The 26,522-nt window shown below is 41.6% G+C and overlaps 1 protein-coding gene across 7 annotated transcripts in view; it reads right to left on the bottom strand.

Annotated features, from left to right (window-relative positions):
• Positions 1-26,522, bottom strand: part of EVI5 (ecotropic viral integration site 5) — a 98,437-nt gene that overhangs the window by 44,584 nt on the left and 27,331 nt on the right. For 4 of the 7 annotated variants that reach the window (XM_084851899.1, XM_084851902.1, XM_084851901.1 and 1 more), the window contains exons 2-10: positions 20,484-20,701; positions 13,655-13,844; positions 10,856-11,080; positions 7,236-7,310; positions 5,676-5,801; positions 4,750-4,893; positions 4,388-4,477; positions 4,191-4,288; positions 2,151-2,211 (exon numbers count right to left, since the gene is read on the bottom strand). In XM_084851899.1, coding sequence (XP_084708025.1) covers positions 2,151-2,211; positions 4,191-4,288; positions 4,388-4,477; positions 4,750-4,893; positions 5,676-5,801; positions 7,236-7,310; positions 10,856-11,080; positions 13,655-13,844; positions 20,484-20,701 — 1,227 coding nt within the window. Of the gene's footprint in view, positions 1-2,150; positions 2,212-4,190; positions 4,289-4,387; positions 4,478-4,749; positions 4,894-5,675; positions 5,802-7,235; positions 7,311-10,855; positions 11,081-13,654; positions 13,845-15,910; positions 16,014-20,483; positions 20,987-26,522 lie in introns of those variants that run through there. The other 3 variants (XM_084851897.1, XM_084851900.1, XM_084851904.1) reach the window with 2 other exon arrangements.

Here is a 26,522-nt window from a genome sequence, read left to right as displayed (position 1 = left end):
TGGGATGGATTGAGTTGCTGCCTCCTGAACAATGTTACGGACCTCCGTCCATAGTTCCTCAGGCACTCTATCAGGTCTAATCCCTGAAATCTATTCCTCACCTCCACTGTATATTCATAAGGGATATGATTTAGGTCATACCTGAATGGTTTAGTGGTTTTCCCTACGTTCTTCAATTTCAGCCGAAATTTTGCAACAAGAAGCTCATGATCTGAGCCACAGTCAGCTCCAGGTCTTGTTTTGACTGACTGTGTAGAGCTTCTCCATCTTTGGCTGCAAAGGACATAATCAATCTGATTTCGATATTGACCATCTGGTGATGTCCGTGTGTAGAGTCGCCTCTTGTGCTGTTGGAAAAGAGTGTTTGCTATGATCAGCGTGTTCTCTTGGCAAAACTCTATTAGCTTTTGTCCTGCTTCATTTTGTACACCAAGGCCATGCTTGCCTGTTATCCCGGTGATTTCTTGACTTCCTACTTTAGCATTCCAATCCCCTATGATGAAGAGGACATCTTTTTTTGGTGTTAGTTCTAGAAGGTGTTGTAGGTCTTCATAGAACTGATCAACCTCAGCTTCTTCGGCATCAGTGGTTGGGGCATAGACTTGAATTACTGTGATGTTGAATGGTTTGCCTTGGATTCATACTGAGATCAATCTATCGTTTTTAAGATTGTGCCCCAGTACTGCTTTTCCCACCCTTTTGTTGACTATGAGTGCTACTCCATTTCTTCTAAGGGATTCTTGCCCACGGTAGTAGATATGATGGTCACCTGAATTAAATTCGCCCATGCCTGTCCATTTGAGTTCGCTGATTCCCAAGATGTCAATGTTCAGTCTTGCCATTTCATGTTTGACCACCCCCAGCTTACCTTGATTCACTGATCTTACATTCCAGGTTCCTAAACAATATTGTTCTTTACAGCATCGGACTTTCTTTTCACCACCAGACACATCCACAGCTGAGTGTCCTTTTGGCTTTGGCCCAGCTGCTTCACTCTTTCTGGCGCTACTTGGAAATTCCCTCTGCTCTTCTTCCCCAGTAGTATATTGGACACCTTCCGACCTGAGGGGCTCATCTTCCGGCGTCATCTCTTTTAGCCTTGTGATACGTTCCATGGGGTTTTCTTGGCAAGAATACTGGAGTGGGTTGCCATTTCCTTCTCCAGTGGACCACATTTTGTCAGAACTCTCTGCCATGACCTGTCCGTCTTGGGTGGCCCTGCATGGCATAGCTTATGGCTTCACTGAGTTACGCAAGCCCCTTCGCCACAACAAGGCAGTGATCCATGAAGGGGTTCAACATATTAGCTTCACATAATCAATGAAAATATACTACAGAAAACTAATACAGTACTAATATACAGAGCGGCCCAAAAGTAGGTATACAATATAGTTTATTTGCATTTTATTACACTGTTTATTACATTTACATTTGTTTAACACTGTTTAATCTCGTAAGTGTTCGAAATGTATTCCATTAACTGATTTAACTGTCACTCCCTGTCACTCACTCTTCCCAACTGTCATTCTGACTCCACCCACACATCTTGTACTCACACATTCTCTCCCCCTCCCATCAACATTCTAAACAACTGTATACCTACTTTTGGGCCACCTGGTATAATATGGTACTAATAAAAACTAATATGCCTCCACAGAAGCCTATTATTTATTAATTTATTGCAGTTGCATCCTCCCTTTCTTCCAAAGAGCTCAAATCAACAGACATTATTCCTCCTCTCGTCTGATCTTGGAAGCTAAGCAGGGTCAGCCCTGGTTAGTACTTGGATGGGGGGGCCGCCTGGGAATCAGGCCTCCTGCACTGAGCAGTGGGTTGGACTCGATGGTCTTGTAGGCCCTTTCCAACCCTATGATTCTATGATACCCTGGTGAGGAAGGTTAGGCTGAGAGATAGTGTCTGGTCCAAAGGTCACTTCAGTGAGCTTCCTGGCTGAGTTGGGATTGGAACCCAGGTCCATCCAAATGAAGTCTGACACTCTAACCACTATGCCACACTGGTTCTCAAAACCACTAAATTTTGAATTAGTACAATTCTATTAAGTTTTTTACAAGTCTTAAACCTGATTTCATACTACATACGTTAACTGAAAATCTTAACTATTACTGCATTCACAAAAATCATCGACTTACCTTAATTTCAACTTGTTCTTCCATTTCCTTTGTTTTTATAGTAGTATATTCTTTTTCTAACCTGAAGAAAATTGAAAGCCATTACAAGCCGTTTTTAGTGTTGTATGTCTGTGCTTCACAGATTAGATAACATGCAGATTAATTGTTGATATTAATTTGTATGGCTGCCTAGAAGGTGGCCATAACTATTTTGCACTCACTAAAACAGATTTTCCTCTCCTCTACCCTGAAATAGTAAGAGTGTGGAAAGGGCCTAACTCTCTGGACCTCTTTACCAGGTTTATGTCTCCTGCCCAACCCCCACACACAAACTGATGTAGAAACCACCACGACAGACACATTGACATGGTAGGATAACGCAGGAGCCTATTTTGCTGCATGCACGCTTATTGAAAGGGAACATTTGGCAGCAGTTCCTCACCATCATACACCTGGCAAAATGGACACTTGTGTAATCTTCACACAACCTTTTCCTCCCTACACCAGTGTATATCCTTTTAGGTAAAGTTTAATGTGAATTGGCCCTTATTCAAAGGAAATGCTTGTGCTTCAGTAACAGACATTATTTAGAATCCAGTAGAAAACACACATCAAATCATACTGCTTTTATTCAGCTATTTTAAGTGGGAATTGTTTTGCCCATTTGAAAGGCCTGTACCTAAAGCGCATAGAAAGCGCATGCAGGTAATTTTATATATAGGTTTTACACATAATGTGTGTGATAAGATTAGGTAATTGACAAGGTTGATAAAAGACTGTTTCCCAAACAAAAAGCCTTAACTGTAGATCTGTACTACAGACTTTAGAAAAAAAGTCAGAGAGTTGTATCCAATGGAGCCCTTTTGTTCACAGAAGATTCAGTGGAAGATTCTGTGAATGGAAGTGGGGGGAGGGGGTAGTATGGGAACTGGCGCTGGGCAGGGGAGGGAGAAGGAAAACCTGAAAGCCTCTGTTGGCTCAAATGGACCACCACCACGGGATTCAACCTAAAGAGTTTTTAAAAAATATTCCTTCCCATATACGCCCTGCCTCTTCTGCCCTCGAGGTCTCCCACAGTAGCTTCAGTACACTCTACCAGGGGTTGTGACCCTCCAGATGTTGCTGGATTCCAACTGCCATGAATTCCAGCCGGCATGGCCAATGGTCAGAAATGATAGGAGTTGTTATAGTCCTACATCACCTGAAAGGCCACAGGTCCCCCAGCCCTGCTCTAGAGGCAACATGGCACTCGTGGCACCAGTGCACCCTCTGACACCTTTCTTGCAGAGGTGCCCTACGCCTCCCACAATTTTTTTTAAAATAATGAAGTTTCTTACAAGCACCTGAAATAATTTCAAAGCCAAGTGAGGGCTCTAGCTGCTCCCATCTTCTTTTCCCATGTGAGGCTCAGAGACATTCTTAGGAAATGAAGTTGCCAGCCGGCCAATGCTTTCATCTGCAGCGTGCCCATTTTGTGATGGTGGCCCAGACAGTTTCACAGATTGCCAAATGTGTCCAAAGGCCCAAAAAGGTTGCCTGCCCCTCCTCAAACTAGCTCCCCATCTTGTGATTTTCAGCTGATCCTAATAAAAGTATTATGCTACTGCTGTGATTGTTAGTTTTTCCATTGGACCAACATGGCTGCCTGTATTTTTTGTCTAGAAAGTGTGGTAAACCAGTCCAGCTTTGCCCAACCTGGTGCCCTCCAGATGTGGTGGACTAACACATCTGGAGAGCACCAGGTTAGGGAAGGCTGGACTACTTAATATTACGAGCACAGAAAGTGTTGAGATTCTCCATGAAGCATATTTAACAAAATTCACATAATCTAAAGCAGGGAGAGGCAACTTGTGGCTCTCCAGATGGACTGTAACTTCCATCCTCCCTCATCACTGACTATCATGGCTAGAGCTACTGGGAGTTGCGCTCCAACAATATCTGGAAGGCCAAAAGTTGCTCACCCCTGATCTAAAGCAAGTAAAGCCCAGGAAGTGGTTTAAAGATTCTGCTTCTTTGGAACAATACCACAAAGAGGCTACATTTACAAAATGTAGTACCTACTTTTTCATCTTTTTTGCATTGTATTTGACCTGGTAAGCTGCTTGGATTAACTTGTCTGGCCCACTGTCAAACTGATGTGGCACGACCTTCTGAAAGTGCTAAAAACAAAATCGTAGCACAGAGTCACAAGTGATTAATATTGATAGTATAACCAAACTTTCCAGTGATGTGAGACTTTAATGTAACATTTAGTTTACCTGTAACATCCCTTCCATATCGAGTTGCATTAATTCGGCTTGATTCATCTGGAGCAGTGCTACGCCAACTCGAAACACGATTTCTAAACCCTTGGAAGAAGGCAAGTGTTTCAGATGCGTATTTCTAATATCTAGTATTTAAAGAATATTCAATGTGCCTTGCATTGATGAGTTTACTGGAAAATGGATACTGTTTCAGTGCTACAGCTCCATTCTAATATACATTGGGATCTCAACCTGCTTTAACTGAGACATAAAAGGTCAAGTTTCACCCAAGCAACTACTACATTCTAGACTGGTAGTAGCTGCTTTGGCCAATATGGCTCTCGGCTGGGGAAAACTGGCACTAGAGAATAGCTTACCTCAGACATAAATATATCAAATATTCTTGTTGCGATTGGTAGTGGGAAAGATGTAAGAAAAACAGTTAAGAACCATGATGATGCATACATAGAGGTATGGAAACTCTGGGCTTGGAAGTGCACATAAAGTTCTGGCAGCTGCTCCTGAAAGAACCCCAAAAGGGAGAGAAGAACTTTACTCAGCCAAGAGGTTATTTTAGTTAAGACTTTCAGAAAGATATTCTATGAAATATATTTTTTGAAAGGATTACACATGAAACCATGCCATCTATCTTTATATCAAAGAAAGAAAAAGATCTACATCAAGCACATGATAAATGTGGTATGAAGGCTACACAGTGATCAGGCTGCTCACATGCAATGTAACACAGAGTGAATCACTGTGCATCCCACTGCATAAGGTTATCGATGTTTGCCTGAGGAAATATTTAACAATTTCTAATAACTGACTGTAAAGCACTAATGTTATCTTATTAAGAGTATTCAAATACGGATATATGAGTTAGTATGCAAAATATACCAGAGACAAAAATGTTTACATTCCTTCATTAAGCAGGGGATGGTAGATGAAGCACCACTCCCTTCCTCCTGTGGACAGCTTTCCCAACCTGCCACACTATAGATATTTTGGACTACAACTCCCAGGATCCCTGATCATTGGCATGCTGGCCCAGGCTGATGGGAGTTGAAGCCCACAACATCTGGAAGGGACCAGGCTGGAGAAGGCTGTCTTATGGCATAGGACCTATGTTTGGGCCATTTCTCTACACGTTCTTTATTTTTGCAATGATTTCTAATTTTGCCTTTTCACCTAGTTTTCCTAATCCACAGCTTAGAAAGAAATATCTACAACTTTTTAAAGAAAACTAAAACAATTTAAATGATTAACTACACAATGTACAAGGGATAACAGATCTCAGATATACCTGTATCATGTATTCAAACTGATACATACAAAGGCCCAGCTCAGCCATACTTGGTTTGAAGAGTTCTCGAAGTCGATAATCTTGCATTAATTTAACAAATACGCAAAATGCTTCCTCCTCTGGCATCTGTTTTGAAGGAGATCAGTGTCAGTACTTAATACTCTTATATTATTATATGCACCTTGAAAGTTCCCAAGAAGGCCCCAACGCCACAGGGTCACAGGAGTTATACAAGTGTACATCTGGAAAAAAATGAAGCTACCTAGTTTTTCACAACTCATTTTAGTCTGTAGCACGAAATATTCACTGCAGTATTGTTAATCAGTACAAAGAGAAGTCTTGGTTCTCAAGCCCCCATGGCTTGGTGGCCTCAGGGGCACCGAATTATATCCATTGTGTTTACATTATAGCAAGGGAAAAGGCACTGTAGATGACTCCTAGATTCAGGTAGCCACTGAGAAGCACAGTACCCCAGCTAAGTCCTGATATGGAGACTTATATCACAGGGCTCAGCCCCAGTTTCTGAAACATTGCTTATGGAGGGGTGCAATCCTATGTCCCCCTGCTTTTTTTGAAAATACTTTTTTTATTTGCAATCCTATGTCCCCTACAGAGCATCTGGGGGACATAGGATTGTTTGGTTTCCTGGCTACGAGGTCAGTAACAGGGCTCTGACCTCAGAGCCAGGAAACCATGCTCCCCACCCCTCCCCCTCATAGCAGGTGTGGAGAGAGCCACGCCAGCTACCTCTGCACTCAGAAAACATAGCATGGAGAAAGGGAAAAGTGGGCATTTCCTGGGGACAGGGAGTGTAGGGGACTGGGGCAGCAGCCATACGAGAAATCCTATGGCTGCCCCAGCCTCCTCCCCACCCCGAAGCCTCTGCTAGAGGGGCGAAAACACCCATGTAGCTTAAATGCAGAATGCATTTAAGAGTGCATTTGAGTGCATGTCTGCATAGGATACTCTTAAGCCTCCGGGTTCAGGAGCTTAGGAGTACCGAGGTGCAACCCATAGGATTTATTTATTACATTTATATCCCACCTTTTTTCATCCTTAAGATTGCACCCTAAAATAAGTAAGCTCTGGCCAATATTAAGTATTGCAGCAGATTTCTCTATTATATTAACCAAGAGAGTGACTGGGCTATATAAGCCTTACTGGAAGTTCCCCAAGCGATTTTGTCATGTAGAAAAACGAGGTTCTATTGCATTCTAGAACAGCCCTGTAAAATAAATGTAGTGTAGTTATGCTTGGAAAAAAAATGCTAGCTATGACTGGAGCTCTCTTTTAGCAACCAAGGGAACAATACGTATATAGTCTTTTACATTCTAGGGCCCAGCACCAGGAAAGTAACAGATAGCAAGGCTCAGACCTGGCTCACGTTAATCCCTGGTTCAGAGTCAGAACAGCTTTTAAAGCACTGAATTACTATGTGAAAAAGGCACATCAACCAGTGGTGAAGACTAGTTATGACATTCGGCAAGAAGAGCTCCAATTCATAGATCCTTTGCTTATTATTATTATTATGCTGCTTTTAATGAAGAATTGTTTGCCTACCTGCATAAGAAGCAATCCAACGATAAAAGCACTTCCTTGGCAGTAGCCAACCTCACGATCCACTAAAGAATATGCCTAGAAAATTTTAAAAGGCTGGTAAGTCGCTAAATAGCAGAACCAATAGCACACTTGCTTCCAGAAGGAAGGTTAACTACTTCCTACATCCAGGGGGAAGCTGCTATTCCATGGGAGCACAGAATATGACAGTGGCCACAGAATTCTGCTCCCTGAGGATGCCAGCTTTCATCATTTCAAGTTTCTAGCTCATATTGCTGCAAAGGTGCAATTTAAAGTGTGTGGACAATGCCAGTTAACATTCAAAAGCCAAAAAAGTGGCTGAAAATGGTTTTTAATTATTGAAATGAGGGCATCAATGTCTCTGCCCTGTCATGACTAGCAAGTGCAGAATTACTTAGAATTACTTTTGTGAACCACCCAGAGAGCTTCGGCTATGGGGTGGTATAGGAATGTAAACAACAACAACAACAACAACAACAGAAGAAGAAGAAATAATTTCCTCAATTTGCATTAATGACTATAGGCTGCAGAATTCAGCTTTCCTGAGTACAGCACTAAAACTTCTTTTTTAAAAGACAGTACACATGGTCCTGCCTATATCAAATTAAGTTTATATAGGTCTAAAGGCCTGATGCATATCCACACTGGTCTGAGCTGTGCCTTGCTACTGGTTGAGGTGCTATGATGTCACAGAAACCTGGAAGGGGGTAGGAAGACAGAGGGAAGTGGCAGTTTCATGGAGGAGTTAATGGGGAACTAAACTTCAGATGTTGTCCAAGGAGGATTCAGGATCAAATGATCACCCAAGGAAACTGTGCAAAGCAGCCACCAATGGTAAGGAGGTGGCAGCAGACTACGAAGGGAGGACTGAGGGAAGCAGGGGGCTATAGGAAGCAAGGGTTGCTGGCAGTATTGCGCAGAGCTGAAGGATGAAGTACAACCAAAACATTGAGGAATTTGCCATTACACTTCTCTTTGCTGTCCTGAAGCACAAGAATAGGAAGGGCAAAAGTTGGAAACAGAAAGGACGCACACTGCACAAAGTCTGGGTAGGGCTGGAGGGAACTTGGAAGGCACATGTGCTGACAACACTTAAGAATTCATTTGTTCCACATGAAGTACTGCTGGAGCCTTTCCTTCCAAGTAGTAAACTGCTAAGCTCAACCCCTGAGGCTAAAAAGTCTAGCTCTGTTAAACTGTCCTAAGGATGGGTAAAAAGCAGGTTTGCCTTTTAAAAGTTCCATTCTTCATTTACAGCACACCCAAATCAAGCAACAAACACTTCTTGCACTTTCCTGTTGCCCCTGCCCCAACTGAAGAGAAATCTTCATTTAAGGCACAAGCCCACTACAGCTGAACACAGGCTGTAATCTGTCCCGCCTGCAAAGCAGGGGGCTATAGAAAGGAAGGGCTGGAAAAAAAGAAACTAATCTAAGCCAGTGGCATCCTTATGGACAGGATTCCCTGGTAAAGTCCTTGATTAGGTTAGCATGCCACAAACCCCTTGGCACCAAGATTCAATTTTGCAAGATCCCCTTTGGGTGCCATAAATATCAGATATTTCTCTGCACCACCTGCCTTCCACCAGAGTATTTTCATATTTAGTAATTCATGTTACTGTTCCCTCCTGTGAACAGGTCCAGCCTAAAAAAGGAAAGTGTTTCAGTTATGTATATACTCCCAAGACCTCTGGTTTGCTACACTCTTAAAAGCACACAAAAGATTAGCTACCATCTTGCTGCCATGCTTCTATTGAAAAGGAAACAGCAATCAGCAGGGAATGTTTTGAGTCCATTTTTATGGTGCAAAGTTAATTGACAATTTATATGAGCTCATTCTCTTGGCCGGTTTAGATGTCTACAGCAGATGTGCCTAAGTTGCAACAATAGGCTAATTCTTCCCTCAGCACCAGAAGTTCAAATTGGGACTGCCAAGCCATTTAAAACAAGTACAGGGCAGTTCACATGCTAACACTCCAATATTTCAGTCTTGGAAGTCTCTTACTCACATGAGCCACATAACAGGCAAATCAGAAAACCATGAATCACTTTTGCAACAAGAATGCAAGAATGTCACCACCGGTCTCTGAAGAGTTACAATAGAGATTGCAGAAACTGCTGTAAATGAGATCTGTAAATTTAGATTACTGCAATGCGCTCTACATGGGGCCGCCTTTGAAGACAGTTCAGAAGCTGAAGCTCGTGCGAAATGCAGCAGCCAGGTTGGTAATTGGTACAAAAAGGTCCAAACATATCACATCAATTCTGGCCTACTTGCACTGACTGCCTGTATATTTCTGAGCCTGATTCAAGGTGTTGGCTTTGAAAAGCCTTCCATGGCTCAGGGCTACAATACCTGACAGAATGCCTGTCCAGGCACAAATGACCTGTACACTATGTTCATAATCTAAGGCCATCCTCCAGATGCCTCCTCCGACAGAGACTTGGAAGGCAGCGACAAGAGAGAGGGCCTTTTTGGTGCCATTCACATTATGAATGATGGAATGATCTCCCTGACAAGGCCCACCAGGCACCAACATTGTCATCTTTTTGGCGCCAGGTTAACATCATCCTCTTCTCTCAGGCATTTGGCAGCATATGATGAGGTTTTAAATAGGACTTGCATTTTCCTTATTGTTGACTGATTAAAATTCATTTAGATACGTATGTCTCTGTGTGTGCTGTTTGTTTATATGTTTGTATGTAAATGGCTTTTGTAATGTATTTTTAAGGTTTTTAATCTTCATAAACTGCCCAGAGTGCTTCAGCTCTTGGGTGGTATAGAAATGTAATAAATGAATGAATGAATGAATGCTTGGCTCATACACTACACTGCTTAAGAATAAAACACTCCCATGGATCCATAAAGCACTGGAAATAATGTCTGAGACAACATTTAGCACAGGGGATCATTTGTTCATTCACTGATCTACACTGCAGCAAATGCTGCTCCATTTAGTAGTACCACACTCCCAGTGGTTAAACTAAGTCCTATAGCGAGCCTTCCATAGATACTTCAATCAAGTATCATTCACATTCTACAACAAAGCAAGACAAGCCATTACATTTAATAATTATATATACTGAAGAAAGAAAAGAGAGGCCTATACTGGGTTTGACCAAAGGACCATCAAGTTTAACACTGCTTCCAATGGTGAAAGCTCGTGAGACGATAAAGATTTTTTCCCCCTTGTTGCTAGCAGTTAGTACTCAGAGGTATACACCTCCGAATATAGACATGGCATTTAGGTGTCATGGCTAAAAACAATTATGAAACTGCAATGAAACTGCAATGAGCACATAACTGAAAACAGGTCGAAGTATATTAATCTAATAATGTAACAATATTAAAACACACAATTTTTTTATAATTTTTGCTGATTTATCTTTCAGCAAAAATTATAAACGATCGCAAGTGTGTTTTAATACTGTAACATTATTAGATTAATATACTAAGACCAGTTTTCAGTTGTGTGCTCACTGCAGTTTCATAACTGGTTCTCTACAACTGTGGCCCTATTTTTTTTTATCTATGGCTAACAGCAACACACAGTGCACATTTAATATTTATTTTCCATCAAAAAGTATGAGCTGCCAACTTACCTTCATTACATTAAATAAAACCTCCTGCCCAAGACTGTCTTTTTCTTTAAAAAAATCGTGTTCAGGATATGTTCTAGCAATGTCCCTTCTTATAAGCTTTTCACAAGGTGAAGTCATTTTCAAGAGTTCTGAATATTGATCCTTAATTGGCATATTTTGAGCTGTGCACAAAAGCTGCCAAACTATTGCTCGGAAATGATGGGGTATCCCTTTTCGAACAAGTTCCTAAAGCATTAAAAAAAACAGTCTGATGAGCATTACTTATTTTTGCTAACAGAGTAGTTGAATTATCCCAAAGCAGACAATTTTAACAAATAAACTTCATATTCATTTAAGTTCCCTTTTACAAGAATGTGAGAGCACGAAGCTAGATGTTGAATAAAGTACGAATGATAAAAAGAAATTGCCAAGGCATTTACCTGACTGGCCTACTGCAGATATTTAACATAACTTAACCACAATGAGCTCCTACTATGATCATTGCCTTAACCCTGATTAAAATCCCAAATGTACAATGGATCAGTTCTCATGATCGAAGGGTGGTTAACAAGCTGGGTAATCTGTAGCCTTGCAAAAGACCTGGGAAAAATAGCAATAATTTTAAAAATTACAATCCCATTTGCATATCTCTGAAGCACCCCCCACAAAAAGTGGCAACCGAATTATGGTCCTTCCAAAATGCCATTTTGGCATCGATGGAGACGCAGTCACTGGAAAGGCAAACGGAGGTTGGAGGTGGCACTGGCGAGATTGCAAAGAGCAGCACCGGCTTTTTTGATACTCTTACCAGGCAGCTTTGTAGCCCCTTGGGACAAGCTACAGTGTCGAGTTCGGACATCACAACAAGCCACCCTGAGAGCAAGCCACCCTCAACAACCCTAATACAAGCCATGGGTTCTCAGGGTGGCTTGTGTGTGGTTAACCAGGACGAATTGTTTGCGCCAGGTTCGCATGTCACAGCAAGCCTTGCTGACACTAACAAGGCTCACAACCCACCATAGTTTATCATGTCATGTGAACCCAGTCTATGGCTTAGCTTGCCAAGCTAAGCCATCTACCTGGAAGGTTTGTATAGGGAGACCCCAGCAAAACCTGCTTTACACCTTGCAAGCAGAGAGATGGGGATATCACATTATCCATCATCCCCTCAGTATAGATGTAATCTTTAAACATGGCTAATGCAAGCTGTGATTTGCAAACCAAGTTCAAACCATTGTTTCTTGTCTAGTTTGCAGTCAATCCTTAACCCTGGTTTAGACATTCAGATAATTTTTTTAAATCATGATTAAAAGTTATATCTGCATTGGGCCATCATGGCCTTAGAACAGAATGACTTCAATACTGAATGACTGTATACTATTTTCACACAGAAAATTCTGCTTGTGTGGAGGAAAATATACAGACAAGCTTGTAATCCTGCACAATGTTAAGCTGCAGTGACTTCCATCACTGTCTTTGGTCAAGTTTAAACATATTACAAGATGTCTCCTTTAAGAGAAAGTTTTCAAGGGAAAGAGTGGCAACCATTGGGTCAGTCCTAAATAAACCGGGCCAATAAACAGACAAGACAAAGGTATTACATATTGGTGGATGGTTCATCTCAGGCAGAGGTTCTGCCTGTTCTGGATGAGGTCACACTCCTCCTAAATGATCAGGTTCAATAGTAAGATTCAGCTCTGCCACTGGAGGGCCTAGTATCTAAAGGACTACCTCCTCTCACAATCTTGTCTGAATGCTGCACTCGTCAGAGGCCTTCCTTTGAGCTCCTTCACCTTCTGAAGTTAAGTAGGTGGTGATAGGAAGAATCCTTAATAGTGGTGCCCTGTGCCTGGAATTCCCTCCCCAGGGAGGCTTGCCTGGTGCTGAACCGGTTATCATTCAGTCCCAGACTTTTCAGACACAAATTTTATTTGTACTATCAGCTCTGATTGGATCTAAAAGCTTATTTTTCTGTAGACAGTAGCCATTTTATTACAGGATATGTGTTTTTATTATTATGTATGTCACCCAAGGATTTTTTTTTTAACTGAAGGGTGGCTTCTAATCCCCCCCCCCCGTCCTCTTCCTACAAGGCCACTGAAGTGCCATGATTTGTACTGTTACACTAGACTATAAACTATATTGTGTAAGCTACCTTGTGAATACAAAGAGACTTAGAGTAGAAAGCACTAAGCTATAAAGATTAAGCCATTTTAATCTGTGTAATTTAGCCAGGGAGGTAATAAGTTAAAACACTAATTTTCGTTATAGCAACATTTGCCAGTGGATGCTGCTGTGTCAGTAGTATGGTTGGGCCACTGTCACAGCATCATGGGATGAGTTTTGCTTATGTTTGTGCTACAACTCCTACGCAGATCTTATGGCTCACTGTGTCAATACAGCAGCTCACAGGATCGGCTCTCTGTAGAGGCTTTACTGACTGTAGAGGCTTTACTGACGCTCTCCTCTACAGCCCATCTCATCACCATTGCTATCACTATCTTGCCAGTTCCACACAGAGGCAGACAGATGTGTTAGGACCTAAAGACATTTGGAATTTACCAAGAAGATATTTATTTACCTGTGGCATGTGGACTTGTACATCTTTTTCTGTTGTGTCTCAGGAAGGATGTGCTATTTCCTCTCATCTCCAGTTATGCGCGAGTCTAAGTAGTGTTTGTTTTCAGTGATATTCTGCCTTACAATACCATTACAACAAGCTATTTTAGACATACTTTCTGTATTGCCAGATTCTGAGGGGGTGATATTTCTAGTAGAAACACTGAAAATAATAAACTTGGTCACTACCAGTCAACAAACCTTAACTTGCTTCTCTTTCTTTTTGCGCACATCTTCCCACTCATTTACAATCCGCCCCCAAAGGATCCAGGAGTCTTCTTCAAGATGGCTGAGGTTGCTAGAAGCTGATGAGCTAGATACAAGCGAGGAGCCACTGTTTCTTCTTGACCCATTAACTGATCGCAATGTTTTGCTGTCAGTCTCCAGCAATCTGCAGTGGACACAAACCAGTTTGAACCCTTTCAAAATGCATAACAGCCCAATTGTTCCATTATGAAACTTTAAAACGTTGCCATAAACCAAACACACTTGTTCACATGATTCTTTGACTACATACTCCTTGGCCACCTACAGTAGTCTTTCTTACTCCGTGATAACATACAGTGGACATTAACTAAAGTTATAATGTTTCATTGCTGGAAACAGAACCTTAATTGTTATTTGATTTTTTTTAACCCAAGAGAATATTTAATGGAGTTCATGAATCAATATCTTAAGAGCTACACGTCATTAAGGGTAAAATGGTACACACAAGGGTGTGCATGTGTGTGTGTGCTTGTATCTTCCTGTCCCCACCAAGCGAGACCCCAAGAACAGAAGAGGGGACATTTGTCAGGAAGAGTTAGCAAGCACAGGAAAGGTTAAGCATATCTCTTGGTGCTGATCCAACCATTCAATTGTCTCCCCATCCTTGTATTTGCATTAATGGCAGACACATTTAGGAAAATGTTTTTACTGGTAGTATATGTAGTTCCACTCTAAATGTGTGGACAAGCTGTGTCAAGCATTAAGAAGTTTAGCAAGTATCAGGGAATGGCAAGATGATAGGGCTGCAATCACAAACACACCTACGGAATAAACAGCATTGAACAAAGTGGTAAGTCCCACTGAGTAAACATGCATAGGACTGCATTGTAAGTCAACCAGAAACAGTGTTTATCATCTGCCACTGTTTGGGAAAAGTTAACTCTTTTCTCATTTCTTTTAGGTGCGGACAGAGACCATATCAGCAGTCCTACTTTGCTTACAGCATTGTAGATCACTTTGATTTGATATGGATCATCTTTGAGACATTTGATTTATCAGTACTTGAAACCAATTTCAACCTGACTGTTCCCAATTTCACAGTTGTTCCTTGCTGAAATATCAGTATTAACTTGTACTATTTCTATTCAGCTTTTCTACAATGCAACAAACTGGAGCCTGATATTCAAGCACATTCTCCCCTCCATTCTTATATCCCACTCTAAATATGTTGAACAAATGAGCTGAGATTGCTCATCTTACCCTGCATGAAGTCCTCTAAGGAATTAGTCATTTCCTCATTAGTTTTAGAGAAACACTTTATTTAAAGTGTTTATTTAAAGTGTTTATCTAAAGCAGTAGAGGAAATGACACTAAAAAACATGAGCAGAAAATACCTGTTACTGTCTCAGTATATCCTGAAAAGCCAGTAACTGATGCTTTATCTATTTTCTAATTAATATTGCCAGTACAGAGGAGACTGGCAAACCCTCAGAAATTGTCGAGGGCTAATTGTCAAGAGTTAGGGATATGAGCCGCCTATGACATGACTAGATCATGTTGCTAGAGGGTTAAGATTACTCAGGGGAAGATAGCACTACTGTTACTGGGAAGGGGTGGGGTGTCACAAGAGACTCTTTTCCATTTCCTTAGATTTTTGGCATTTAAGATGATCATAACCTTATGAATCAACTCTAATCCACTATTTTCCCCCAGTATATATACACTTAAGGTAGCTTCTTAATCAGTTAAAGATGCAGTTATCTACCTGATCAGGTAAACACGTAGATTATCTATGCAAAAAGAAGATGAAAGCTTAGGGTAGGGGACATTATACGGGCAACAGAGTAGAACGGTAAGGACAAAGGGAGAGAGATTCAGAGCAGAAGGAAAGCATGAGACATGAACACAAGATTCAGAACTGTAACACCTCAAAAGACAGTCCCCTAAAATATTGTTTCCCTCAGCGTGTAAGTGATTTCAATAGGCACTAACCTACTTCCTTAGTTTTAAGAATACAGGGGTCAAAAAGTGCTCTACAACGCAAAACTGCAGTGATCTGCAAACACTAAGAAACTCTTTTCATTACAAGCTTTATGGTAAACAAGTCCAAATTCCAAATAAACTTGGGAAGTGCAATATGAACTCTTGAAGCATATAGTTAACATTGCAAGTTATAATCCTGTAAAATCAGACTGTAGATAATATTCATATTGTAGAATATTTACCATAGTTCTATGGTGTAAATCTTACCTTGATAAGCTCATTGCTCTAATTCAAAACCTGCAGTTTTTAATACTGTAGGTACTCCGTTGAAAACAAACTACTTCATTCCCATCAATGATTTACCATCTACAAATAGGAACCTATTAGGATTGAACCACTCCAACGTATCTTGGAGGGGAAATTAAGTCCTATGTGGCTTGATATCACTACCAAGAGTAACGATTTTGTATTACTTGTTCAGAGAAAGTTTCCCTGCTTCCCTTCTTTTACTCTTCCGTTTTTGTCAACTGTTTTGCAAATGCTCAGGTCAAAGGTGTTTTTTTAACACCCAGTGATGAAGTACGTAATTGAATCTTTTAGAACTGCTAAGAGCTGTTCAGCTCACACATTTAATGAATGGAAACAGGTAATTTCTCGAGTTTCCAAGAGAGTAAGCTTTCAAGGGGGCGCAGCAGCCCTATCACTCAGTCTTTCCAACACTGCTTTAGTTTTAAGATCGGAAGTTAAACCACCTGGGCAATTAGGTATGAACTGAACTTTGTGATGTGCCAAACAAACAATGATGATAGAAGGCCACAATCATTAGCATTTCCTGTAAATGCCTAGGCAGTAATATGAAATGCTAAAGCAAAGTATTGTTCAAGTCAATTGTATTTAAATTATTGTACAGTGAAAAAAACAGCACTTTTAGGACATTTTTGCCTTCAAGTTGATTGAGAAGCCAGGAAAAAGAAAAGGTATTCTACAGTCCCTAAAGCACAGTTATTATATTCTGCTGAGACTACAGTACCACAGTCTTTTATTATGACAAAACTGTGACCTGGTTGGTTGAGGAGATGTATGCAGTTCAACAAGAATGCAAGGAATGTAGCCTGGACTAGGAAAAGTCTCCAAAAGGTTTTGAAATAAGATGGAAACTTAGTGATTAAAAAGAAATATGATCCACAGTCTTTGTTGTTGTTCAGTCGTTCAGTCGTGTCCGACTCTTCGTGACCCCATGGTCCATAGCACGCCAGGCCTTCCTGTCCTCCTCTCTCTCCCGGAGCGTGCTCAAGTTCATATTCATTGCATCGGTGATGCTATCTAGCCATCTCATCCTCTGCCGTCCCCTTCTCCTTTGGCCTTCAGTCTTTCCCAGCATCAGGGTCTTTTCCAGAGAGTTTTCTCTTCGCATTAGGTGGCCAAAATATTTGAGCTTCAGCTTCAGTATCTGTCCTTCCAATGAGCACTCAGGGTTGATTTCCTTTAGGATGGACTGATTTGACCTCCTTGCAGTCCAGGGGACTCGTAAGAGTCTTCTCCAGCACCACAGTTCGAAAGCATCAATTCTTCGGCGCTCAGCCTTCCTTATAGTCCAGCTCTCACAGCCATACATTACTACTGGGAAAACCATAGCTTTGATTAGACGGACCTTTGTCAGTAAGGTGATGTCTCTGCTTCTTACTATGCTGTCTAGGTTTGCCATAGCTTTCCTCCCAAGGAGCAAGCGTCTTTTAATTTCATGGCTACAGTCACCGTCTGCGGTGATCTTGGAGCCCAAGAAAGTAAAATCTGTCACTGCTTCCATTTCTTCCCCTTCTATATGACAGGAAGTGATAGGGCCAGATGACATGATTTTAGTTTTTTTAATGTTGAGTTTCAAACCAGCTTTTGCACTCTCCTCTTTCACCCTCAACAAGAGGCTCTTTAGATCCTCTTCGCCTTCGGCCATTAGGGTGGTATCGTCTGCATATCGGAGGTTGTTGATAATTCTCCCAGCAATCTTAATTCCGACCTCTGATTCATCCAACCTGGCATTACTCATGATGTACTCTGCATATAAGTTAAATAAGCAGGGCAACAATATGCAGCCTTGTCGTACTCCTTTCCCAATTTTGAACCAATCGGTTGTTCCATGTCTGGTTCTGACTGTTGCTTCTTGACCCTCGTACAGGTTTCTCAGGAGACAGGTAAGGTGGTCTGGTACTCCCATCACTTTAAGAATTTGCCACAGTTTGTTGTGATCCACACAATCAAAGGCTTTAGCGTAGTCAATGAAGCAGAAATAGACATTTTTCTGGAATTCTCTTGCTTTCTCCATGATGCAGCGAATGTTGGCGATTCGATCTATAGTTCCTCTGCCTCTTCGAAACCCAGCTTGTACTTCCGGTAGTTCTCGGTTCGCATACTGCTGAAGCCTAGCTTGTAGGATTTTGAGCATCACCTTGCTGGCATGTGAAATGAGCGCAATTGTGCGGTAGTTTGAACACTCTTTGGCGTTGCCCTTCTTTGGAATTGGAATGTCAACTGACCTTTTCCAGTCTTGTGGCCATTGTTGAGTGTTCCAAATTTGTTGGCATATTGAGTGCAGCACTTTAACAGCATCATCTTTTAGGATTTTAAATAGCTCAGCTGGAATACTGTCATCTCCGCTAGCTTTGTTGTTACTAATGCTTCCTAAGGCCCACTTGACTTCACTCTCGAGGATGTCCGGCTCAAGTTCAGTGACCGCACTATCATGGCTATCAGGGACATTCAGATCTTTCCTGTATAGTTCTTCTGTGTATTCTTTCCACCTCTTCTTAATCTCATCTGCTTCTGTTAGGTCCCTGCCTTCTTGGTCCTTTATCATGCCCGTCTTTGCACAAAACGTTCCCTTGAGATCTCCAATTTTCTTGAAGAGATCTCTAGTCTTTCCCATTCTGTTGTTTTCCTCGATTTCTTTGCATTGTTCATTTAAGAAGGCCTTCTTGTCTCTCCTTGCTATTCTCTGGAACTCTGAATTCAGTTGGATATATCTTCCCCTTTCTCCCTTGCTTTTCGCTTCCCTTCTTTCCTCAGCTACTTGTAAAGCCTCATCAGACAGCCACTTGGCTTTCTTGCATTTCTTTTTCTGTGGGATGGATTGAGTTGCTGCCTCCTGAACAATGTTACGGACCTCCGTCCATAGTTCCTCAGGCACTCTGTCTATCAGGTCTAATCCCTGAAATCTATTCCTCACCTCCACTGTATATTCATCAGGGATATGATTTAGGTCATACCTGAATGGTTTAGTGGTTTTCCCTACGTTCTTCAATTTAAGCCAAAATGTTGCAACAAGAAGCTCATGATCTGAGCCACAGTCAGCTCCAGGTCTTGTTTTGACTGACTGTATAGAGCTTCTCCATCTTTGGCTGCAAAGGACATAATCAATCTGATTTCGATACTGACCATCTGGTGATGTCCATGTGTAGAGTTTCCTCTTGTGCTGTTGGAAAAGAGTGTTTGCTATGATCAGCATGTTCTCTTGGCAAAACTCTATTAGCTTTTGTCCTGCTTCATTTTGTACACCAAGGCCATGCCTGCCTGTTATCCCAGTGATTTCCTGACTTCCTACTTTAGCATTCCAATCCCCTATGATGAAGAGGACATCTTTTTTTGGTGTTAGTTCTAGAAGGTGTTGTAGGTCTTCATAGAACCGATCAACCTCAGCTTCTTCGGCATCAGTGGTTGGGGCATAGACTTGTATTACTGTGATGCTGAATGGTTTGCCTTGGATTCATACTGAGATCATTCTATCGTTTTTAAGATTGTACCCCAGTACTGCTTTTCCCGCCCTTTTGTTGACTATGAGTGCTACTCTATTTCTTCTAAGGGATTCTTGCCCACAGTAGTAGATATGATGGTCACCTGAATTAAATTCACCCATGCCTGTCCATTTGAGTTCACTGATTCCCAAGATGTCGATGTTCAATCTTGCCATCTCATGTTTGACCACCTCCAGCTTACCTTGATTCATTGATCTGACATTCCAGGTTCCTAAACAATATTGTTCTTTACAGCATCGGATTTTCTTTTCACCACCAGACACATCCACAGCTGAGTGTCCTTTTGGCTTTGGCCCAGCCGCTTCACTCTTTCTGGCGCTACTTGGAAATTCCCTCTGCTCTTCTTCCCCAGTAGTATATTGGACACCTTCCGACCTGAGGGGCTCATCTTCCGGCGTCATCTCTTTTAGCCTTGTGATACGTTCCATGGGGTTTTCTTGGCAAGAATACTGGAGTGGGTTGCCATTTCCTTCTCCAGTGGACCACATTTTGTCAGAACTCTCTGCCATGACCTGTCCGTCTTGGGTGGCCCTGCACGGCATAGCTTATGGTTTCACTGAGTTACACAAGCCCCTTCGCCACAACAAGGCAGTGATCCATGAAGGGGCCCACAGTCTTAAATACAGGTAATTCAGCTTTCAAAGAAAGCACAAAGAATATGTTGTTTTTTAAATCAAACCACCCACCTACACAACCCTATGTGTCACACACTGTCAGGACCCACACACCTGGCAACAGATGCATCTTATACAATTGTTACAGCCCAGGCAACTGGCTAACTGCCATGCTGAGCTTATCACATCACACAGGTGAGGGCATGACTGATGGCCTGAGAGATAAACTGCAAAATACCCCCCCCACACACACACAGGAATGTTATACTTCCAGAATACTATGAACAACACCAAGAATTCTTTCATATCTTTCAAAGAAAGTTCATTTCACACTATATTGAAGAATCTATCTTGTGATGCCATGAATGGTTCTTTTCCTTTCCACTCTTATATAAACGCCAAAGCCAAGTTGCCACTCACCTATTTTGTTCTTCTAATTTAGCCAATAACTCTAAGTCATCAGGACTCAACTCTGCAGGAGATGATGGAGACAATGCTGGAGTAGAGAGTGTGGTAGAGGAGGATGTAGTGTGTAATGAGGCAGATGGACTCGCCACCTGACTGGCCATTTGACTGACAGTGTTCTTCACCCATGAGAGAGTAGAACTCAGCTTCCCTGAAACCTTGTCTGTCGCCACCTGAAGAAGGAAAAAAGTATACAAGTAGCATTTAACAATTCTCTGATTAGAATAGCAAGCACAACCACAGGTGTTCAGTTGGACAGCTGTGCTATATACCAGCAAGGTTTCATTTTGAATTTGAGGAAGTTTCCCCCATCTTTGTTCTTCTTCTTCCCTCTCTTTCTCTATTAGTACTGCAAAGAATAGCATATACACAGTCTGTATTCTGCAGCTGATGAAGCAAAGGGAAGAGAGAATTACCAAATTGTAATTTGTCAGTCACAAAGAAGCCACCTAAGACATTCTCTTAGATCTCCTGAAGCTCTAATATGTGTTACACAAGATAAAGCAAATAAAGCATTAGGAGACAAACAAGCATTACCAAGTTCCGGAAAGCCACATTTTAAATTACCAGGTATCTCAGGCTTGCTAATACTGTCCACAAGTTATTACCCCACAGCAAATTTTGTAGCCAACCTGCTCATATGCACCTATCAGTCATTTGTAGCACTAGAGATGCGAAGGCTCAGAAAAATTGGGGCAAACCCCCCATCCCCCCCCCTGTTTTTTCCCCAGCATCAGTTTTGTTTTATTCCAAGAAGTGAGAAAAAGTTAACAGTTCTGGATTATGAAATATTTTCTTTTATTATTTAAGACAAGGTGTTTATATATTATTACCAAGCCTTTAATGCCCCCAAATGATTTCTTAAAACTATGTAATAAGAGGAGTTTTATAGAAAGACTAGAGATGTAAAATGTATGGAAGTAATGAAGCCATGGGGAAATCCTCTCTGTAAGATCCTCAACGTAATTATTTCTTCCATTTCTTATTAAAATTATGGATCCAATGTATCTTTTACCGATAAACATTTTGGGACGCTCCAAGTCATGCTCAGTTTCCCAACATGTGAATAGAGTCACCATATCATAATATGGAAAAAAAATGTACATTCTTGACAGTTTGGGTTTTGTTCTACAGAGTCCTGTATTTCTGAACTTGTCTTCCTCTGCCTCCAGTTCTTCCTGCTTCTTCTGACTTCTAGGATGATTCAGATGTTTCAGGGACTACTTGCTGAAGTTTCCTTTGGTCAGGCATAAACAAGGAACCTAAAATATGTTATGTATAACTTGGTTTGCTCATAAAATTAATCATGTTTGTTATATTCACATTTAAAAGTATAGTTTATTCAGACAATAATTACAAATTTACTGAGTTCACTTTTTAATGTGTTCAAATATAGCGATAACTTTATGAGCAAACCAAATTATACATACTATGACTTTAGGAACATAAAGGCTGCTTTATGTTCCTAAAGTGGCCTTCCTCAATCTGGTGCTCTACAGATGCTTTGGACTACAATGCCCAGCATTCCTGATCATTGGCCATCCTGCCTGAGGCTGATAGGAGCTGAAGTTCAAAATATCTGGAGAGTACCAGGTTGGGGAAGGCTGTTCTAAAACAAAGTGACTTTAGATCTGTAAAGAGTGCTAGAAAATAAGTATTGTTTATTTTTCAATTTTTCCCAAAATTTCCATTTATTTCCTGGAAAAAACAGGATTTTTCCCCATGGTTTCAAAATTTCCAGAAATTTTATATCGCTATCTAGCACACCACTCTGAAAGGGGAAAGAACCAGTCCTAGTTCATATTCACAGTAATGCCCCTTCATGCTCACCTGGAGGTGATTTACTTGCCAGAAGTGAGTAAAACTACAAGCCTGAAGCTATGTTACACATCAAGAAAAAATAGGGTTATGTTTTCATGGTGTTACAGGAGAAATCAGACAGCAAGTAGCAAGAACCAGCCACAGCAGATTACCTTGTTCCAACACAAATCTCAATCAGTATCAAAGTGGGTAGCACATTCACAAATATACTATTTGCAGAAAAGGAGTTTGAAAGGCCAAGAGGCCATCTAATACAACGTCTGCGTAAGCGTTAAATGGAGTGGTCAAAGCACTTCAGATAGGTTACATGCAGATAAGAGTGGGTTCTGCTGCAGAACAGATTTTACTCTATCTCTTTTTGCTCCTGTTACGGTCTAACTACACAAAACATTAAAAACAGTTGAAAAGGGGTGCTCAGCACTGCCACTTCTATTCTGAAGGAAAAGCAGTCACTTGGGTGAAGATAGGCAATCAAACAGTAAACAGGAATAGCTCCTCCTTTCCCCTGCCCCTTCAACAGAGGCTGGAAAAGGAGAGGAGAGACTCCCCAACCAGAAAGACCCCAATCCCCGCCCCCCGGTATCTACTCCTCTAAACTTGGCCACTTCTGGTGGCAGGTAGGGAAGTATGGAAGCAAAAGAAGGCAGCAGCTGTTTCTACTTCCTCTCTCTTGCTCATATGCTCTGGGCACCACGGCAGGGAGGACCGGGCTTACAATGCTGCCTCCTCTCTCTTGCCTCTGTAGATTTGACTTCAGAGGAAAACAATACCAACTCAGAACAGACTACCACATTTTCCAGGGATATTTACATGCAAGATGCTTCTTCCTGCTGGTGATGCTTTACAAGCCAAAAGATTGGTTTTGTTTGACACAATAGAGGCAACCAAGAGTAAGACAGAAATTGGTTTGTGCCAAAATAACAACACTGCTCGATCTGAGGAGCCCTGCTTCCACAATAATGGAACTCAGGAACATCAAAAGTTTGCTTAATAGCTATTGACTACACGAGAAAGCAGGAAAAGTAAACATGCACAATTTTAATGCGCCAGCACCCAACACATGGGCCTTTTAAAAGAGAGTAGCAAAAGCTCCCTCTTGTTTTACTGACAGGTTCTCAGACAACTTGTTTTGTCTGAACCACAGGTTTTCCAGTTTGTATGAATTGTTAACATTTTAATTTCAAATACCTTTTAAGGTTCTGCAGAATTGTAAATTATGGTCCCTACATACTTACACATGCCAACACAGATCAGCATTTCTGTTTCTCATTTCCTGTGCAGGAAATTACATTATCAGTGTAGGTTTGGCCTTTCTAGCCTGCCTCAAATGCTGGGCACAAATAAATCCAGATTCCAAGCAGCAACATGATGGCAATTTCCTTTGGAGTTGTCATGCACAAACCTATTTAAGGGCAAACTATACATGCTCAGGCACCCATGTTTGTTTATTCACAAGTCTGCCCTGGACACACATAAAGCAGGAAGTAGTATTTACAACAAAAGGACACACAGGTAAGCAGAGCTGAACCTTCCCCTGTCCTGTTGATTCAAGCATTTTTCTTCCCAGCCTCTCTCATTCTCTGTATTTATTTATTACATTTCTATACCACCCATTAGCTAAAGCTCAATCAGATTGGATTGAAAGAAAAGTGTCTTCAGTGACAGAGCACAGGGAAATAAGTTGCTCCAGTTCCCCTCACCTGTTTAGTTGTAAAATGTAGCCACGTCCATGTCCTGCTTGATATGTTAACAAACATAGCAGCCCCATCACATCTAGCTTGTGTCTCCCCTCTCCCTGCCATAGGTTTCGCACCACACTGACAACCGGAAAGGTTATAGTCAAAGAAAGGCAAGTAGAAGCTTGTAATCCAAGCCCTGTACAACTCTGTGAGATTGGACTCCGTTACAAGAGAGCTTTTGTATCATGCATTCCAACCACTAGAGAATACCGACAAACTGGAACTGAACCATTTTTCTTTCTTAGCTTGCAGCAGTACCTATAAATATTCGGGGGTGGGGAGAAACATCAATTTAAACTAAGGCAATTTAAATCAATGATTTAAACGAGCAAAACAAAAAGGGACATTTAAAAGTAGGCTTCTCATAGATAGGCCTTATTTCCTAAACAATGGTCCAAAGCTAACTGCTATTTTTAAGAGAAATTAACTATTTACAATTTTAACAAATAAAAGTCCATTTTAAAATTCAATTTAAACATCTATTTTTTAAAGAAAATCAGATTTTCCACCTATCCTTTTGTTTTCTTCCTCTGAACACCTCTAGCCATTGAAGAATCCACATCTAACAGTTTATTTTATTAAGTCAGTGGTTTGGTACTGTCACAAAAATAATAAAGGTACTGTCAACAGTGGATTTTATTTTTTTTTTCTTATAGAGGAGGGGTGGGGAACTGGATGTCCCTGGATGGCCAGATTGCCTCCAAGATCACCTTCTGGGAGCTGGACAATGTCAGGAGTGGGCCTCTCCCTTGGTAGAAAGCACATATATACTCTATTTAATGTATGCATGTACGTCTCTGGAAGATAAAATCCCGCACAAGAAATCAACAGGCCTCCAAAATCCAGCACTTTTGCTTACTATCAGATTGAAAGTATGATGGTTCTTTTCGTGACTTAATGAGGTTAATGGAAATCGCACATCAAAATTCACTGCCTTTATATCAGAACTTAAAGGGAATGCATTTGACCCTAGCTGAGACAGCTGAACTGAGTAGATGCAAAGGAGGACAAGCATGTCTTGCAGGAAAAATGCCATATAGTTTTCCCAGCAGGTAAACCAAAGCATAAATTGTATTGTAGCAGCCATATCGGGGGTCAGACTAAGTAGCCTCATGCAGTCTCATGCTTCATGTTTTTGCTGAGCTCTTTCTCCCTTGAATATATTGTTGTAGGCTGAAGAGACACAGGAATCTCTTATCTTGTCAACAAAGGCTAAGGTCATAGTGATATGTATATCATGTTCTCTGCTGTTCTCTGCTTATCATGGCTACCCTATAACCCATTTCTTGTATTATAAACAATGGTGCTAGGAGAAGAAATGTTGAGGGCTGCAACCCCACACGGGAGGGAGAGGAGGAGCCGTTTCATATGTGTCATAATGTCTATAAAAGCAAAGTATTAATGTGCCTCGGGGCTTTTGGCTCTTTGGAAGTGATTCCAGCCATAAAGCCCGCGCGTTAAATAAAGAAGAACTCTTTTTCCTTCACTCCGTGGTCTCTCTGACTCTGAGTTCTGCAACATAAATAGTGCTGTGACTTGGATTGTGGCAGGCTCTGAGACAGAGAGGTGGCAGTTGCCTGCTCTTAATCGCCGCACCGGGAGGGAGGGCTCGGCGCACGCCTCCCTTTCTTGGTGCTACCAACCTTTTTGTCGGGTGAACGGGAGAAAGCCTGCGCCGAGCCTGCCTGAATGGCTGTGAGCGTCAAGAGAACCTTGGGAAGCAGAGGAAGGAACTTAAGCCCTGCCCATACTGCAGCTGCAATTGAGTTGAAACCCACATTGGAAGCCTTCAGGAGAAAGGCAAGTATATGGAATGAAAAGAGGGCCCCACCTTTAGGAGAAAGGCCACTGGGCAGAAAAAAAAGAGGGCCCTGCCTTATGAAGGTCAGCGTTAGTATATGTATACAAAAAGTGACCCACCCGATTGGGGGTGGAGGGGGGACTTGATCACTCCCCCGAGCAGGCACTAATACTCAGCAAGGCGCTGAGGAAACTGCTTCGCTCTGGTGGAAAAGTGGGAAAGTGGGTGGCAAGGACATATGAATGAAGTGGTGAAATTGATGATTGTGTGAGTGGCTACTGCGGTTTCTGTTGCATACCGTTGACCGTCCGGGTGCCCAGGCCAGTAGCAAAGTGCGTGGTGTAAAAATTCCTCTTGTAAAAATTCACTCTTGAGTAAGTGAGACCCCTTACTCGCTGACTAATCCCCTTCCCTCTTTGTGTCCGTCTTCATCTTAAGTGGGAGGCTATGTGAAGTGGGGGAAGCAAGACTTGCACCCCCTTGAGATGTATGTTAAAAAAAAAGGAAAAAGATTTTTTAAAAAAGGATTCAGAATAGAGAGGAAACAGCAAAAAGCTCAAGGTCGAGCTGAGAGGAAAAAAAAGAACAAGATCTGAGGCTGTTAATTAGAGAAATGTTGCAGGACAGCCTGGC

This window comes from Heloderma suspectum, chromosome 4, assembly GCF_057233095.1.
Source record: "Heloderma suspectum isolate Gila_16-S chromosome 4, 16-S_ref, whole genome shotgun sequence".
In the NCBI taxonomy this organism is placed as follows: domain Eukaryota; kingdom Metazoa; phylum Chordata; class Lepidosauria; order Squamata; family Helodermatidae; genus Heloderma; species Heloderma suspectum.
Note: the sequence above shows the minus strand (reverse complement) of the source record. Positions and strands in the feature narration are given on the sequence as shown.